General features: G+C 40.5%; 1 protein-coding gene across 1 annotated transcript; it reads left to right on the top strand.

The window, feature by feature from the left end:
* The first annotated feature begins 267 nt into the window (after positions 1-267).
* Positions 268-4532, top strand: LOC146708433 (uncharacterized). The gene is made up of 7 exons (XM_085460311.1): positions 268-335; positions 516-644; positions 1277-1375; positions 1479-2273; positions 2360-2502; positions 3627-3736; positions 3840-4532. The coding sequence occupies exons 2-7, from the start codon at positions 548-550 to the stop codon at positions 3976-3978; spliced, it is 1383 nt and encodes a 460-aa protein (XP_085316437.1). The 5' UTR covers positions 268-335; positions 516-547; the 3' UTR covers positions 3979-4532.
* Positions 4533-18848: the final 14316 nt, after the last annotated feature.

Below are 18848 nucleotides of genomic sequence, written 5' to 3'. Positions count from 1 at the left end.
TGGTGGAAAATATTTGGAGAGTTTATTGGTGGGTATTAAATCAGAAACACTATAATATTAAGTTTATCATAATTGCCTTGTGTTCTGTGCAATGCACTGTTAAAATTCATCACATATGTTTAGATTATCTTTTGATTTCCCATCATTTCTAGCTGACTCACTCAGGAAAGAGGTATGCTCTTGCTCCACCTCCTAAAATACCCCCAAAGTTTGCCCTATAAGCAAAAAAAAAAAAAAGGAAGTAGATTAGATTTTAAACTCTTCAAACTGAAAAAGCTCATCATTCTATTTCCAGCTCGTCCATTGATTTTGTTTTGTTTGATCTGCAAGGGGAGGTAAGGATTATTTCAATTATATTTTGCATTCATTAAAGTTTAGGCATATATATATTTGATTATCTATCATTAACCTTATATTATTTTAAAAGCAATCAACACCTCAGTGTAAATAGTTTGAAAGGGAGGGGATTTATTATAGTGAAAACTATTTCACATAAAACATTTTTGATTTCACAGATTGGACTCCAGCTTTTAAGGCAGATGCAAGGATGAGTGTCGAGTACCATGCATCCACACATGGCATTGATGACACTAAAATTGCCTACAAGCAGTTTTTTGAAGAAGGCAGCAAATTTCACTCTACAGGTAATGAACCTTGATTTTAAATTTCCTGTCTTTTTTTTTTTTAAAGGAAATCACAAATACATAACATTGCTCTGCTCTCAACTTTTATGCTTGGCTCCGATGGAAAATTTTAATCTACATGGAGCAATTGGGAAATGGTAACCTTCCTGTGGCTGAAGGTGTGCTTTTTTGGTAACGATAGTGCTAAGCAGTAGTTTTATAGAAAAATCAACCATTTGGCTAGTACCTGCACAACATCACCATGCAGTCTCATCTCTTTATTATTTGCACAAGGAACTGGTGGAACCAAAATGCACCTAGATGAATATTTAACTTAAATATGTCCTTTTATCAAAATAACAGCATTCATGTGAATATATTGTATTTAAAGTCAAACAGAACACTTTTGAGGCTGCAGCGAACATAATATTATTTATTCCATTAACAGTCATTGTATAAAGCACATATGGTTGAAGTTGCTTTATTAAAAATATTTGAATTAGGTACATTTTGAAAGAGGAATTAACCATTTTTATGCAAGATGAATGTTTTTTAAAGTGTAATTTTGCAATACCACCTTCTAAAACCACAACTTCCTTAACATGCTTCACCAACTTATAGTTTCTCCTTCTCCTTTGCCATCCGTCATTCAGTTTATATAGTAAGAACCAGTCCTTTCAAGCTTGCCACAGTGTGCCTGGGGTTGCTGTGTTTACTCCTTTTGGCTGGTGTCATAGGTCAAAGCATCCACTGTGAGTCTACCTTTTTGTTCTGTCTGTTAAGTATTAACATTTCCTTATATCAAGGTGAAATAAATTGATTGTCCTCACCTCTGTCATGACTCCTCTCCAACAGATCAAAATGTGGAACGAGACTATCAGAATAGCTCAAAAGCCATGACTATGCAGAATCAGGACCTGCAGCAAAACATAAAAGCTGTGCAAAAAGAGAAACAGGATACGATGATACGCTATGATCGCTTACAGGAAAATTACAACTCCTTATCTACAAGCAGAGAACGGTTGCAGACCAATTACAATTTACTGATGGAGGAAAAACAGCAGCTTACACAAAGCCAAGCCCAGTTAAAGGACAGTAACGCTGCTTTGAACCAAAATTTTGAAAAGCTAGAAACTCTTAAAAACCAGCTGCAGTTGAACAATGATGCCTTGACTACAGGCAAAGACTTGCTACAAAAACAATATGATTCAGTCCTCAAGCAAAGAAATGACTTGCAGACCAGTTTTAACTCTGTGACCAAAGAGAGGAACAACTTACAGAACAAATTCAACAATGTAACCGGATCAAGAGAGCAGCTGCTGAATCGTTACAACGACTTGATTAAGACAGTGGAAAATCTGCAAGATAACTACAACTTCTCTACAACTGAGAAGGACAAGTTAGCAAAAGGTCACCAAAATCTGACTGTACAACTTGAGCATCTTCAGTCTACCTACAATGTAATCAAAAAAGCAGAAAATGTCCTGCGGGCTAATTATGACTCATTGGTTAAGGAAAAAAACGCTCTTCAAAGCAATTTTCAGAATGTAACATCAGAAAGAGACCTGCTGAAGGTGAATAATGAAAACCTGACTGCTGAGAGAGTAAAGCTGTTGGAGGAAATTAACAGACTGAATGCAACAATGCAAGGTAAGCAAAAAGAAAACAGCTATCAAACATCTCTTTACTTTTGCCCCAGTGTTTGGTTATTGATCAACAAAAATTGTAAATTACAGAGAAGAAATGCCCCACTGGCTGGAAGAAGTTTGAGTACAGCTGCTACTTCACTTCAGTTAGCAAAAAAACGTGGGAAAAGAGCAGAACTGACTGCCAGAACAGAGGAGCAGACCTGGCAATAATAAAAAGCAAAGAAGAAATGGTTTGTTTACATTTGTCTTCTCTCCATATATAGTATTTGAGGTCATTTTCTTTTCTTAAAGTTGAACTCATTTTTTTCCTCCCCATTTTCACCAGTACATCAACTGACAACGCATGCTATGAATTTCAGCTCCTGAAAGTTTTTTTATTAAGTCTTTTTTTTTTTCATAAAACTAACACAATAACATAATCATAATGACATAAATGACATACTCATAAAAATGTTACCTTAAAAAACAGAAAGCTTTGCTAATACAGATATTATAACAATATTCAAAGTCTACTTGCTCACTCTTTCATCACCAATGCTTATTAGTTTTTTCTCTCCTATGTATTACCAACAGGTCACTAACTTTGAAGATGTTATTATCCATTCTTCGTATAAAACTACTGATTGGTGCTGTCTGATCTGCAATCTTCCCATTTATGAAACCAGCCTCCAGTTTTGATTCAGGGGACAGACACTATCTCTACTTTTAAGATTAGCCTTAAAACTTTCGTTTTTGCTAAAGCATATAGTTAGGGCTGGATCAGGTGACCCTGAATCCTCCCTATGCTTCAATAGGTGTAGGCTGCTGGGGGATTCCCATCATGCATTGAGTATTTCTTCTTCAATTCAGTTCAATTCAAAATGCATTTGTATAGCAGATTTAAAAACAACAGAGTTGACCAAAGTGCTTCACAATCGGTTAAGAACAAGAGAAAACAATAGGGAGACAAATATAGATAAATTAGAAACAAATACAGATAATCTTCAGTTACCTTTCTCACTCACTATGTGTTAATATACCTCTCTGCACTGAATCATACTTGTTATTAATGTCTGGCTCTCTTCAACGGCATGTCTTTTATCCCATCTTCCTTCCCTCACCCCAACCGGTCGTGGCAGAAAGCTGCCCCTCCCTGTTAAAAGGGAGCTTTTCCTTCCCAATGTTGCCGGGGTGCTGGGTCATAGGGGGTCATATGATTGTTTGGTTTTTCTCTGTATGTATTATTGTAGGGTATACCTTACAATATAAAGCGCCTTGTTTGTTTTGATTTGGTGCTGTATAAATAAAATTGAATTAAATTGATCCTTTTGTATGACAAACATTTGCTGTAACTTGCATGTCTCGTTCTTAATAGACCTTCATCAATGGCTTGTATAGCAGTGACAAAGAAGTCTGGATCGGACTGACTGATGAAGGAGTAGAGGGGCAGTGGAAATGGGTGGATGGAACTCCAGTGACCTTAACGTAGGAAATTTAATATATATCTTTTGTTTTTTGTTTTTTTTGTAAAGTTCTGCTTATCCAAGGACATTTTTATTCTGACTTTGATATTTCCCATCTCTTGTAGGTTTTGGGGTAAAGGCCAGCCCAACAGCTATGATGGGAGAAACCAAGACTGTGTGGAGTTTTGGCACCGCGCATCAGGCGTCGGTGATTGGAATGATGAGAACTGTAATATTGAACAAAACTGGATCTGTGAGATGTAGTTTTCCAGAACTTTGGAATGCGTTACTGTCTGTTACCAATGAACATCATGTAATGTAAGCATAGAAACACATTAAGGATTATAATAGTATGTTTTACAACTCACCAATTTATCCAAATGTTATTTGCTGGAGCAAATACAGATTGATGTAGCTTGTTGAATGAGTGACCCAAAAGTAACTCCAAAAATATCTGCGTATACTGTTTATCATCTTATTCCTGACTCTGATGGTGACACAGTATCTGTCACTTGCCAACAGATATTTTTGAAGGTACAATTAATTTGACACATGTAACTTACCCATATGCCAGTTTGCATGAAATTAATTTACTATCATGACCATTTAGTACATTGATTAACGAAAGCCTTTACAAAGCCTTGTACTGTTATAATCAGTTATGTTATTATCACTTAATTATGCTGTACTTGCTTATCAGTGATTTTTTGTAACTAGGAAAATGGTACCAAATTAAATGCTGTGTAATTATGGATATATTAATTAACCACCATTCAGTTCTTCACTCTCATTATTACAATAAAATAAAAGAAATAACATTTTTATCTTGCTCTTTCATTTAGATATTAATCCAAGCAAATTAAATAACACAGCCTGCACTACTTTTTACAGAAATTATATTCAAAGACTTGTTATGACCTTGTAGTTTTTGACATCAAGCTGTGTTTTTACATACAACTGCCTGTTTCATATGTTACACTGTGTTTAAGCAAGCGTATAGTCAAGGGTGACATGTGCTGAAACCTCTGTGCTCACAGTGGTTTCCTGTTTCACCAATGTAGTGGAATTGACAGAATCACAGCTATAAACATTAGGGTAGGATAACAGTCAGTTTCAGGAATGAATGTGTTAAAGTAGGGAAAAAGGGAAGCAGTGGTGTGACAGCTCAGACTATTTCAGTATTTAACAATAACAGTCCACTAGAGGGAGGTACAGCCAACACATTCCCGTCAGCTTTGTCTGCTTTATATTTTTCATTCTGAAAACTTTTAGTAGAATTTTGCAACCATATTAGCCCATGTTGGTTCAAGTACCTTCTCCCTCTTTTTTTCCCATGTCAACAGTCCTTTCTGGCACTAGTGAATGCTAATACATGTGCTCCACAAAATTTTCGTTCTTTGAGCCCATCAGAGGATACGCTTCTACATCACTAAGAAATAAAATGTTGTTACAAGAGGATGGGTCTGTTACATTTCTGCCTGAATTTCTTCTAGGTTCAAGGTTCAAGGTTCTTTATTTGTCACATGCATAGTTATACAAGTATAACACACAGTGAAATGTAGCCTGACACGCTCCTCGACATGTGCAAAAATTGGGGGGGGGGTGTAGAGGAAGAACATTATATATATATATATATATATATATATATATATATACACACATATAGTATATACACTGGGTGAATGTGCAGTAGTAGCAGCAAGCAGGTGAATTCTGTACATTAATATGAATAGACATCTGACTATTTTACAGGATAGACAATATAAACATATTTAAATTTAAAGGAATTTGAAATGTACATTGTGCCTTGGTTTAGAGTGTCTGGAAGAGAGTCCTGTCTCAGTCAATTATAAATGATGTGAGAGGGCGGGTGTGTGTGTTTAGGGCACGGATGGCTTGGGGATAGAAGCTCCTCTTGAGTCTCTCTGTCCTTGCCCGGATGATGCGGAACCTTCTACCAGATTGCAGAAGTTGGAACAGTTTGTTGCCAGGATGGGACGGGTCCTTCAGTATCTGCGCTGCTCTAGTCCGGCATCTCCTGGTGTAGGTGTCCTGAAGCGGGGGGAGAGCAATCCTGCAGCAGCGTTCTGCTGTACGGATCACTCTCTGGAGAGCTTTTTGGTCCTTCACACAGCTGTTCCCGAACCACGATGTCATGTTCTGTGTGAGGATGCTCTCCACAGCGCCTGTATAGAAAATCCTGAGGATCTTTGGAGAGACCCTGAACTTCCTCAGTTGTCGTAGGTGATACAGGCGCTGCCTAGCCTTTTTGGTCTGGACCTGAATGTGGGCAGCCCATGTCAGGTCTGAGGAGATGTGGACATCAAGATATTTGAAGGACTGCACCCTCTCCACTGGAGCTCCATTGATGATAATGGGCTTGTAGTCTCTGTGCTGACCCCTTCTGAAGTCCACCACCAGCTCCTTGGTCTTGCTGACGTTCAGCTGGAGGTGGTTGTCCTGGCACCACGATGCCAGATTCTTCACTTCATCCATGTAGGCCGCCTCATCGTTGTTGGAGATGGCACCCAACACCACTGTGTCGTCAGCAAACTTCACAATGGTGTTGGAGCCATGGGTGGCCACACAGTCTGAAGTGTAGAGGGAGTAGAGCAGTGGCGAGAGGACACATCCCTGAGGTGCTCCTGTGTTGATGGTGATGCTGTTGGAGAAGCACCTGCCCACCCTCACCACCTGAGTTCTGCCAGTGAGGAAGTCCAACACCCATGCACACAGACGGCTGTTAAGTCCCAGATCCCTGAGCTTTGTGAACAGTCTGCAGGGCACTATTGTGTTAAATGCTGAACTGTAATCAACAAACAGCATTCGCACATAGTTACCCCGTTTCTTGTCCACGTGGCTGAGAGTGGTGTGTAGGACGTGGGCGATGGCGTCCTCTGTGGATCTGTTGGATCTGTAGGCGAACTGCAGCGGATCTGTGGTGTCTGGGATGGAGGAGGAGATGATGTTCTTCAGCAGCCTCTCAAACACCTTCATTACTACCGAGGTCAGTGCAACTGGCCGGTAATCGTTCAGGGATGAGGGTTTGCTGATGTGGCGAGCAGCCGCTGGAGAGAGTAGAAATGCTCCTGGCATCACACCACTTTCTACCATTTGGCCTTGCAGTCCCACACAAGAGATCCTACTCATTTCTCTCCAGGCTACTCCAGGCAGGAGTTTGCTCTAAGTCTTCTATATAGTGTAGATATAAATTATCTTTACTCTGTAACTACTTTTAAAAGTGATTTAATGGTTTATCCACCTATCCGTTCTCTTCTGCTTATCTTTATCAGGATCAGTTTACTTGTCACAGAGTGCTACACACCTAGTTTTCTGGAACTCTTAAAGGAGCATTTTAAAGTTTGACCAAATAAATTCTCAACCTGCTGCTTTGATTTGGTCTATTTTGAATCTGCTAGTTTTACAGCTGAGTTCAGTTACAGTCTCTGTAAATGTTCAGTTCAATTTAGGCCAAATCACAACAACAGTTGCTGTTAGGTTTTGTATTGTTGATTGTCATTTATGCTTAGAAATATTTAACCATATATGCTTAGAGGTGTATAATCGATTGTGTAGTGATAGGATGTGTGATCTTTAACAGGCTGCAAAGGCTTGGTGTGTATTCCACACTAGAATGCACACCTACATCCTGGGAGCATGAGAAGAGGTCGTACCTTGTTTTATTGTTTTATGGCAGGATAAACGTGGCTATATTTGTTTTAGGCTAAGTGCCTTTTGTTTAAATGAACTGTTGGACTTCCAGACCAGCAGGTTTAGGGAAGTCATTTATGGGGTCACACTCTGACTACACACACACACACACACACACACACACACACACACACACACACACACACACAGTATTCTTTGTTCACATGTATACCTATGATAGATGTTATATGTTAATGACCCTATGCATATTCATGTAACCACAATAAAAGGAGTGCTATGGGGAACCTGGCTGAGAGTCTGACGGAGGTCAAGTGGTGGAACGACACTTGGCTCCAGGCAGGTCTCCCTCATGCATGAGTAACAAGAAGAACTTTGCCTACTTCGTGTCTTGCTTGCTGTGTAATTATATTGTCTTCAACGTTCCAGCGAATAGGTTCAAGCTACAAACCTATCAGTTGCCTCAAAGGACTTTATACTGCAAGGTAAATACCCAACAATATCCTGGAGAAAACCCCAACAATCACACTTAAACTCACACTTACACAGCCTCACCAACATAACTTTGGCTGTTGCTTTTCCCACTATCTTGTTAGTTGGCATTTATTCACAGATGTTTTTACATCCTACATGTGGCTGTGCTCCTCAACAGTTGAGCTCCATCTGTTCTGTGACTAAATTTCTGACAATTATTCTGGGGTTGACAGGCAGGCTGCCTGTGTAACAGCATATCTATCTATACATGTCGTGCTATAGACATTTGTTAAAATACCAAAAAATTGGAGAGTGTAGTTATAATTTTAACAATGTAAATTTATATAAAATTGTGACATGTGCATGACTTCTTTGGTTGTTATTTTCCTAAAAAGTGTTCTCTTGACATATCCCATGTTGGTCCGGATGCTTGTCCAACATGGGTTTGAAGGACCCCATTAGGATTTTCTGTTATGCACAGTGAAAGTGTGAGAGACACACACAGTCTCTCTATGTGTGTCTGTTTCATCCATCTGTCTGTCTATCTCTACTTCTCCACCTACTCGTACAAGTAGGTGGTGAGTTCTTAGTTTGGCCATGCTGCTGTGTGGGAGCAGCTCTGTGTAGACTGACACCAACCCTCCCAGAGCTCCAATACAAAGTCTCCACCTCACATTCATTTACTGCACTTGTTTACAATATCAAACACATAATATCATTGGTATTCTGGGTTATAACCTCTGTAATACACCCGGAAAGCCTCATTGCAATATCTTTTAAGTGTAAGTACCTGTCATGTTTGTATATAAACCTGGAAATAATCAAACAGTTTGAGGATTTAGACACATTTTCAAATGTAGAATAAAGGAGATATGCAGTGTTTCACATCCAGCAAACTATAGGTTTGATTTACTTGACTTCTGTTCCTTTAGTAAAACTCAGGTGATACTCAGGTAGATTTGATCATAATATCTGAAGCTTGTCCAAATAAAAGATCTTGCAGCCAGCTATTACAAATACATCTGCCCTTCAAGTTTCCAGAACATTGATTACTGTGAAACACTGGGATAGTGGGAAACACTGACACTGAGTTAAAGTGTCAAACTCAAAATGCTATACAAAGACAAGAGGCTCTTTCACAGTGTCAAGTCATGGCTATGCTAAAGGTTGCTAACAAGGCTGCACATGGACCTCTAAACAATCTGTGGAAACTGAATTAGGGTGCACATAAAGCACAGTCAGACTGACCAAAAGTGACCACGCATTCAGAAGAGCAACACATCATGCTTTGCTTACTGAGCTAAAAGCAACATCAGTCACAATATAGCTCTGTGGAGTGTGCATTAATGGACCCATAATGCAGGAGGCAGGAAAATTCAAACAAAATGTAAGGTTTTTAATAGGGAATAAGAGCGATAGGGTGATCGTGGCTCAAGAGTTGGCAGTTCGTCTTGTTGAAGGTTGCCGGTTCGAGCCCCGGCTCCGACAGTCTCGGTCGTTGTGTCCCTGGGCGAGACACTTCACCTGTTGGTGATGGTCAGAGGGCCCGGTGGCGCCAGTGTCCGTCAGCCTCGCCTCTGTCAGTGCGCCCCAGGGTGGCTGTGGATACAATGTAGCTTGCCATCACCAGTGTGTGTGTGAATGCGTGGATGACTGAATGTGTAAAGTGCTTTGGGGTCCTTAGGGACCAAGTAAAGCGCTATACAAATACAGGCCGTTTACCATTTAAGAGTTGGAATAATAGCTCGAACCCCAGACCACCTGTTTTGAATGTCAACACCCCTGTGAATATTCTTTATCAGTTATTATCAGTCTTATGCATATGAACATGTGTGGGACTGATTATAAGTTCATCGTTAGTGGATGGTCATGATTTAATTTAATCCCAGTGTTTCCTACCCTTTTAAAAGGACATGATGGGAGGCTAAGCAGAATGTTCACACAACTAAGGAATAACATAGCTGCCATCACACAAGCTTCTGGTGATCTCAGTCATGATGGGATAGCATACGTTATCAGGTTCTACAAAAAAAAGAGTCCTTACATCTGCAGTGCTGTTATTAAATAGGGGACAAAATGGGACAACAGAGAATGAGACATTCATAAATTCATATACAAGTTTTGAGAAATGAAACTTTTCACTAAAATTGTTAAGAGTGTACTATTAATTGTGATTAAGTGCTTCACACATATTGCATAACACAAGTATATTCATCACTCGCGAACGACAGACAGATTGGGGCTGCGGCTGCAGTAATGCGGACGCTGCACCGGTCCATCGTGGTGAAGAGGGAGCTGAGTGTAAAAGCGAAGCTCTCAATTTACCGGTCGATCTACGTCCCTACCCTCACCTATGGCCACGAGCTGTGGGTAGTGACCGAAAGAACGAGATCGCGGATACAAGCGGCAGAAATGAGCTTCCTCCGAAGGGTGGCTGGCCTCTCCCTTAGAGATAGGGTGAGAAGTTCGGCCATCCGGGAGGGGCTCAGAGTAGAGCAGCTGCTGCTCCACATCGAAAGGAGCCAGCTGAGGTGGTTCGGGCATCTGACAAGGATGCCCCCTGGGCGCCTCCTGGGTGAGGTGTTCCAGGCATGTCCCACCGGGAGGAGGCCCCGGGGCAGACCCAGGACACGCTGGAGAGATTATATCTCTCGGCTGGCCTGGGAACGCCTTGGTGTTCCCCCGGATAAGCTGGAGGAGGTGGCTGGGGAGAGGGAGGTCTGGGCCTCTTTGCTTAGGCTGCTGCCCCCGCGACCCGGCTCCGGATAAAGCGGATGAAGATGGATGGATGGATGGAAGTATATTCATTAGTGGTCTCAGATAATAAAATTGATGTTTAAATATGCGTACATTAAAGAAAAGCGCTATACAAATACAGGCCATTTACCATTTTACCATTTACATTAATTAAATAAAAAAGGCGCAAAGCACTTGGTTAGCACTATTGCCTCACAGCAAGATTGTTCTGAGTTCAATTCCACCATCAGGCCGGGGTCTTTCTGTCTCTGTGGACTTTGCATTTTCCCCCTGTGTTTGTGTGGGTTCTCTCTGGGTACTCCAGCTTCCTTCCACTGTCCAAAGACATGCAGTTAGTGGGGACAGGTTAACTAAATTGGCCATAGGTGTGAATGCAGGTGTGAATGGTTGTCTGTGTCTATGTGTTAGCCCTGTGACACACTGGTGACCTGCCCAGGGTGTACCCTGCCTATTGCTCCAGCCCAGCTCTGGGGCTGTTTTGCTGCCTCAGGACTCACTACGGTAAAGGGAACCAATGTCTGGCCATTTGTTCATGACCACAAGCTAAAGTGCACTTGGGTTTTGCAGCAGGACAATAACAGTTATTGTATACAGTATACAGTATACAGTTATCGCTAACTAGCACATACACCAAATCAGAATCAGAATCAGAGAGACTTTATTTATCCCCAAGGCGCAATTAAGAAGGTGGCTAGAACTAGGGATGGGAGCTCGAAACAGACGTTACGGCACTGTGTCGAGCTTCCGTTTCGAACAACGAAGTTTCGATGTTTCGAAACGCTGCTCTACAGCGCTGTTCAAAACACCCAGGTCACGTGACCATGATTAAACAAGGTTTTGTTGTGACTCCTGCAGTTTCAGCAGGTGGCGTATCTGCTGCTTCTAGTTATTGCCAGGTGCAATGATTCACATTTATTTTATTTTTTTTTATCAGCGAGAGTGATTTGGATGGGTAACTACTGAATGAATGTTTTCGATACTACTATATCTATTCATTACATATGCATGTGCAAAAGAAAAGAATGCCCTCGCTCTCATTATTATTTTCACTGTGGATTATGAAGAATAATATCCAATTATTATATATGATAATACATTATAAGATATTATATTATTACTATCCAATTATTTAAACGCTGAAATCAAAAGTGTAATTAAATGAATATCATATATAGATATATAAATAATATGTAAATATAGTATTCGAATGATTGAATGACTGTCACATAGATGAAAGAAACAGAGATTGGTGGGTGAGCTTCATTCACTCATATCAGGAGAGAGAGAGAGCGGCATGCTGTGCTGTAGATTAAAATATCTCAATAAAAAGCTCCTCTCTGCATTCAATGAGAAAATATAACGGGAGGAGTTTTTAGCTCTGACTCCTTCTGGTCTCTAGTTTTTTTCTGCTTTCAACAAAAAACTGTTATATGACGTCATTCTCACTATAACCTGTTACTCACATTAGGTGTTGCCATAAAGAATAAATTTATACTGTAAAAAGAAATGTCAGAGAAACATATCCATGAATTACAGGCGAACAAGTATCATGTCAAATAACTTTTTTCCCTTCTTGTTTTATTCATCCTGACACCTATGGTGCGAAAATCTCATAAACAGGAGACTTGCAGGTTCATGCCAGTGTTACAAGATACAGCATCCACAGCAGTGTAAAGTTAATGAAAGTTTCGTCATGGTTCAGAGGTCGCTCACCAGAGGATGATTTAAAAATGTACTGGTGAATGTGACACGGACTGTTATGATTGGTCAGAATTGGCATGTGAAAATATAATAAATGTCACCCTTTTTATAAGAAAAGGGACACACATTTAATCTTTTTCATTAAATATATATATTTAAATTAATTAGAATTAAAACCTAAAGCTTCTAGCATTAACGGTCAATATTTTTCTCACCTTTTTTTGTGCGAAGATTTCTCCAAATCATGTTTTTAAAATCATTATTGACAGTCTGGTGTAATAAGTAGTTTTGTTTGGAACTGTGCAGGACATGACTGCATCACTGTTAACACAGCCTTATCAAGATCTGACGATATCAAGACCTAGCCGGCAAGTGTCACTGTGGAGATGGGCTTCAGATTGTTTCGAAACCTTGATACAATTCACACACACAAATGCCTCGAATATTTCAGTGCCTTGCTTTGCCCATCACTAGCTAGAAACAATATAGATCAAAGTGGAGTGTGAAGCATTTTATACATGGAACATGAGCTCAGGTTTATGTGATGGACACCAGTCATAACAGCCCCAAGATGGGCTATTCCCTTCAGTTCCCAGCAACCCTCTCCTATAGCCTCAGCCCAGGAGCAAAGTCAGGCCAACGAGGTCAGGAGCTGCTCCCATGACTGCACAAAGGCTGCTGGATACTGTAGTCCATTACTAAATAAAGCCTCCTGGGTAATGTAGTTCATACTAACAGGGACTTGATGAATGTAAATACATTCAGAAATTCAGTTTTTCGACTCGTTGTCTTGAGCTGTCAAAAACTTGTCGACCTAACTGAATATTTACACTGGATGGGAACAGCTGCTTCAGAGCAAGGAGCCGAGGGATGTGATTGACTGAGAGAGTTATTAGTAACGCCACCTCTCCCTTTGATATGTGCTTGATCCTCCTTGTGGTAGGACTCGACTTAACCCTTGTGAAGTTTTTTTTCAAGCGTTTATAAATTTTTAATGGCAGCAAATAATCACACTGGTGGTCCTCAGGGGTCAAAAATGTCCCCACTTCATTTGACTGTTTTTTAAAGTAAAAAGTATAAATTGTCAATCAATTCAGTGTTACACCTTAGTTTTACTTAAGACCAACACATTAACACATAATTTACCCAACATTTTACATTTTAGGGCCACCAGACCTTGTTTACAAAAAATACACCCTGTTTTTTAGCGAAAATAAAACAAGAAAATTAAATATTTAATTAAATTAAATATTTAAAAAAAATTTTTTTTTAAAAATTCTCACTAAAGTTCAACATACAGAGTGCTGTATGTTGAACTTTAGTGAGAATTCTTTTTTTGAACCATCTATAAATTTTAAATGGCAGCACATAATCACACCTGTGGTCCTCAGGGCTCAAAAATGACCCCGTTTGCTTTGAAGCAACAAGTATAAAATATCATCCATCTCTGTGTTTCAAGGTTTTATTCAACTTTATTCCAACTCATTGCCTGACAGTTTTCTATATTTTGGCATGGTAGGAGGGCATGAGTCTGAGTGAAGGCAAACTTTCATGAGGACAAAGGCGTGTCCATATTTGACCCAAGTGCAGGAGGAAGCTCAGGTTTATTCCTCTGCACTGGTCCCATCATGGACAGCATTCTTTCTGCAGTTGCAGGCCAAGGGTCATATACAGTAAACAAGCTGTTACAGGTGATTGTTTTCTTTTGGAAACCTGCAATGTTAGGGACAACTCGTGTCCTGACTGCAGGACAGACGGTTTGCCATCGCACACGAGCATGTTCCATGTACAGCTGGACCTGCATCACATGCTGCCCATGTTTTTGTCTCAAAGTTCCCTGGTTTACTTGGATGTTCTGTTGGAGGGGACAGAGTCCTCTGAAGGGGACTTGGTGCTCATACAGTCACATCAGTACCAGGATCTTACATCACAGCAGGAGGAACACCCACTTGTGTTTCAAGTCAAGTCAACACCAACACACATCATACACCTCAAATGGGAGCACGTTTGTGTCATGAACGACGATCATCTATTGTGTCTTTATCAAGAAATTATGTCCTTTTTGTGCTTCTATGATTAATCTTGTGTCAGCATGAAAACTTCTCTACCAGACTCAGGATGTCATAAACTGGCCGTAGCGACTCTACTGGATGCACGGCAGTAAGAATCAACACACCCACATATGCCTACAGCTGCATTCGGTCCATTTTTCTTCCTCTCTTGTTGTCCCTCCTTGTTCATCATTGAGTTGGCTGTAGAGCAGGTCATCTGCTAATTGGATGGTTGTTGGTTCAATCTCTGTGTGCTCTAGTCTGGAGTTCTTACCAAGGTGTCCTTGGGCAAGTTACTGAACCCCAACTTGGTCTCTGATGCATCCATTGGCATGTGAACGTTAAAAAGCAGAATACAAGCAGAATACACTGTGTATAATGCTTTCAGTACTCGAGTAGAAAAGCCACTGAAGGAGTATGGGACCTGGCACATGTGCTTGGACTGTGGTAGATCATCTTTCTCTGAGGCACATGAGAGAGTCAGGCATCGTCTGTCACTGGGAAGGTTAGAAGACCAGATCAGTGTTTCCTCACGTTACTGCAAATATTCCTCTGTCTCAGCTGATTCCTCTTTCCTGCTTGATTCTTTGTCTTCATCATAATTGAAATGGATGATGTGTAGTCCTCTGACACATCTTCTATTTCAGTTTCACATTCTGAAAATTCAAGAAACTTCAAGAAGCCCAGTCACTTTCTCTCCAAGCTCCTCAGACTACCATGTCCTGGATGCCTGAGAACCTACTTGAACATAGTTCAGATTCTTCATCACTTTTCTTCACTTCATAGCCTTCTTCCACTTCTGCAGGTGGCTGATGTGCTTTTTCAGAGAAAGGGTAGCATGTGCTCTAAATATTGACAATATTTTCTATATCTTCTAACCCTGGATCTTCCTGAACATTGATTCTCCCTCCTCATTATACTAGAGGACAATATGTGCTTTGTCCTACTGGTCATTGCTTTGCACAACATGGTAAAAAAAAGTATGCTCATCAAAGTATGCAAATCTCCAGTGCAATGGAGGCTTTTGAGGATACTTTCTGTGTATGTATTATTGTAGAGTCTACCTTACAATACGAAACACTTTGATGCGGCTGTTGTTGTGATTTGGCGCTGTATAAATAAAATTTCATTGAATATAGAGCACCTGCCTCCTCATTGTGCTGCCTGTTGTGGTTGTTATGACCAGTGCTTGACCCCACACATCAGTGATCCAAGATCAAAGATGTTTGAAAACAGTATGGTGTGAAAATACGGCTCTTTGCAACACTTTGTACTTTGGGGTCATTTTTGTCCACGAGGACCAACAACGTTATAAAATTCAATAAAAACCACATAAATAAATCAAATTACTTGAAACTTATTCCAATCATTCATAGTATAGTAATGAATAACTTCTGTTATTTTCAGCCCATTTGATGAATAACAAATACATTTTTGATAGCAAAAGATTTCTTTAGAGGACAAAAATGACCCGTGGACAACACAAGTTAAGCGGTCAAAGAAGTGCAGGAGACTGATGCTGTCCAGTGTAGCAAGTGATTTATTCACCATTCTGTGGCCCAAGAATATTTACAAAGAAACAAATAAGAAACTCAACTCTATAATAAACTCAATTCAAATAAACATAACTGAACTTAAATCAACGGAAATTAAGGTCAAACTGCACACAGCTACACTGACCTGAACCCTTCTTCTGAAACACCTGAGTTCGTCTGCTTAAATAGTCCCCTTAATCAAACACTTTCTCCTCTGGACTATTCCATTCAGTAGGTAGGTGAGATGAACATGATTATATTCATCCTCTACTACTCCTCTTGACTGGCAACATAAACTCTGGTGTAATCAATACATATCACAACATTAAATCTATTTCTTTATAAACCCTTTAAAATCAACTTTATTAAATTATAAGAATTCTTCCCCTCCTGCCCTTGGTCTCTTCCTGTGACCTCAGATGAACCCAGAAGGTATAAAGCAGGAAGTAGAACTACATTTCCTCCTTTTGCTTCTGGAAGACAGGTAGGTAAAGGTAAGTTCAAACAATACAAATTAACAGTTGAAATAAATAACATGTTAACTTAACAAACTTGCATGAATTGATTTAAACCAAGATGTTATATTATATAATCTGTAAAAGTGCAGAACATAAACAAACCCGGGATAGTAGATGTTTGCCTATTGCAGATTACATGTGAAATATGGTTAAATCAAAACAAGAATGCTAACTAAGAATGTAGACAAATGGTCTTCTCACCCACTTTGTCACACTCCCCCCCCCCCCTTAAGACCGTTACTCCTCTGAGTCACGGGACAGGAAATCAGCAATGACATTCTTATGTCCAGGTCTATACTGGACCTGGAAACGAAAAGGCTGGAGAGATAAATACCATCTTGTTATCCTGGCATTAGTGTCTTTCATATTATGAATCCATTGCAAAGCACGATGATCAGTCTCAAGAACAAACTCTTTCCCAACAAGATAATATCGCAAGGTGTCTATAGCCCATTTAATCGCCAATGCCTCCTTTTCAATGGTCGAATACCTCATTTCCCTTGGAAAAAGTTTTCGACTGATGTACTGGACAGGCAACTGCTGCCCTTCCTCTCCTTGCAGTAAAACAGCTCCCAGACCCACCTCAGAGGCATCTGTTTGTACTGTGAATGGAAGGTTAAAATCTGGACACTGCAAAACAGGTTTCTGACACAAACAGTCTTTCAAATCATTAAATGCATCCTCAGCATCTTTCGTCCACCTGATCCTTGTAGGACTAGATTTTCTTGTCATGTCAGTCAATAAAGCTGCTCTTGAGGAAAAATTTGGAATTAGTCGACGATACCAACCTACTAATCCCAAAAATGATCTCAACCTTTTCTTTGTGTTTGGCAAGAGTGCTGCAGCAACTGCATCCACTTTTCCAACCTGAGGGCGAATGCCTCCACCCCCTATTACATAACCCAGGTACTGCACCTCGGGCTTGGCGATGTGACATTTCTTGGCATTTATGACAAGTCCAGCATTTGCGATACGTCGAAACACATCAGCAAGATGTTTCAGATGATCTTCCCATGTACCACTATAAACAACAATGTCATCAATGTAGGCAGCTGCATATTGTTCTGCACCCTTCAACACTCGATCCACCAACCTTTGGAATGTAGCCGGTGCTCCATGCAAACCAAAGGGCATCACTGTGAATCTAAACAGTCCACTCGGCACTCTGAATGTTGTTAAGTCCTTAGATGAGTCTGTCAAGGGAACCTGCCAATAACCTTTACAGAGGTCAAGGGTAGTCAGAAATTTAGCATTTCCCAAACGATCAATTAGTTCATCAACCCTCGGCATTGGATAAGGATCAAAAGCAGACACAGAATTTAACTTGGAAAAGTTTACACAAAATCTAAGCTTAGGATCATCTTTCTTTGGTACAAGCACAACAGGGCTACACCACTCACTGTGCGATGGCTCAATGATTCCTGCAGCCAGCATCTCCTCCAGCTCACTTTTCAACTCAGGCAATAGCTTAGCTGGGATACGGCAAGTGGTATCTCTAATTGGCCGTTGGTCTGGAGAATGCAAAGTGATTTTGTGTTCAATGAGGTGTGTACGACCTGGCTTTAGACTGAAGAGTTCTTTGGTCATAAGTGATTGCACCTCCTGACGTCTTTCCAAAGGCAAATGGTTTAAATCTGGAAACACAGTTTTGACAGCTGAAGAAGGGAAGTACTGCTCCTGAGGCTCTTCCTCATCCACAACTGTACATGCCCACATGGATGTTGAGTCCTGTGGCTGGTCAGTCCACTCTTTCAAAAGATTGACGTGGAACACTTGATGATTCTTTCGACGGTTTGGTAAATGAAGCTCATATGTGACTGGGCCTGTCTTCTTTGTGATTTCATATGGCCCCTGCCACTTTGCAAGAAGACTGCTCTCAGAAGTTGGCAAAAGTAGAAGAACTTTCTGTCCCTCACGGAAGACTCTTCTTCTTCACACTTTATCATATCTTTGTTTTTGCCGCTGTTGCGCATGGGCCAGATTGTTATTAGCAAGTTCTTGGAAATGTTCTAGCTTGTCTCTCATTTTGAGGACATGTGAGAGTTCACTAAACCTCCGCTCTGACATCGAACCCTCCCAAGCTTCTTTCAGAACATCCATTGGACCTCTGACAGGATGCCCATAAAGTAGCTGGAATGGTGAAAACCCAGTAGAACTTTGTGGAACCTCTCGGTAGGCAAATAACAAAAATGGGAGCCATTGGTCCCAATCTGACCCTGTTTCATTCACAAATTTCCTGAGCATTGATTTTAAGGTCTTGTTAAATCGCTCCACAAGGCCATCAGTCTGTGGGTGATAAGGACTGGTCTTGACACCCTGGATCCCTAACAAACTATATACTTCTTTAAGCATCTTAGAAGTGAAATTGGTCCCCTGATCTGTGATGATTTCTTTTGGGATACCTACTCTGGAAAACAACTGAATCAGGC

The sequence above is a fragment of the Copadichromis virginalis genome, linkage group LG6, assembly GCF_057382275.1.
Source record: "Copadichromis virginalis isolate Kocher_CV1m ecotype Utaka linkage group LG6, C_Virginalis_male_GT1.1, whole genome shotgun sequence".
Classification (NCBI taxonomy): Eukaryota; Metazoa; Chordata; class Actinopteri; order Cichliformes; family Cichlidae; genus Copadichromis; species Copadichromis virginalis.
Note: the sequence above shows the minus strand (reverse complement) of the source record. Positions and strands in the feature narration are given on the sequence as shown.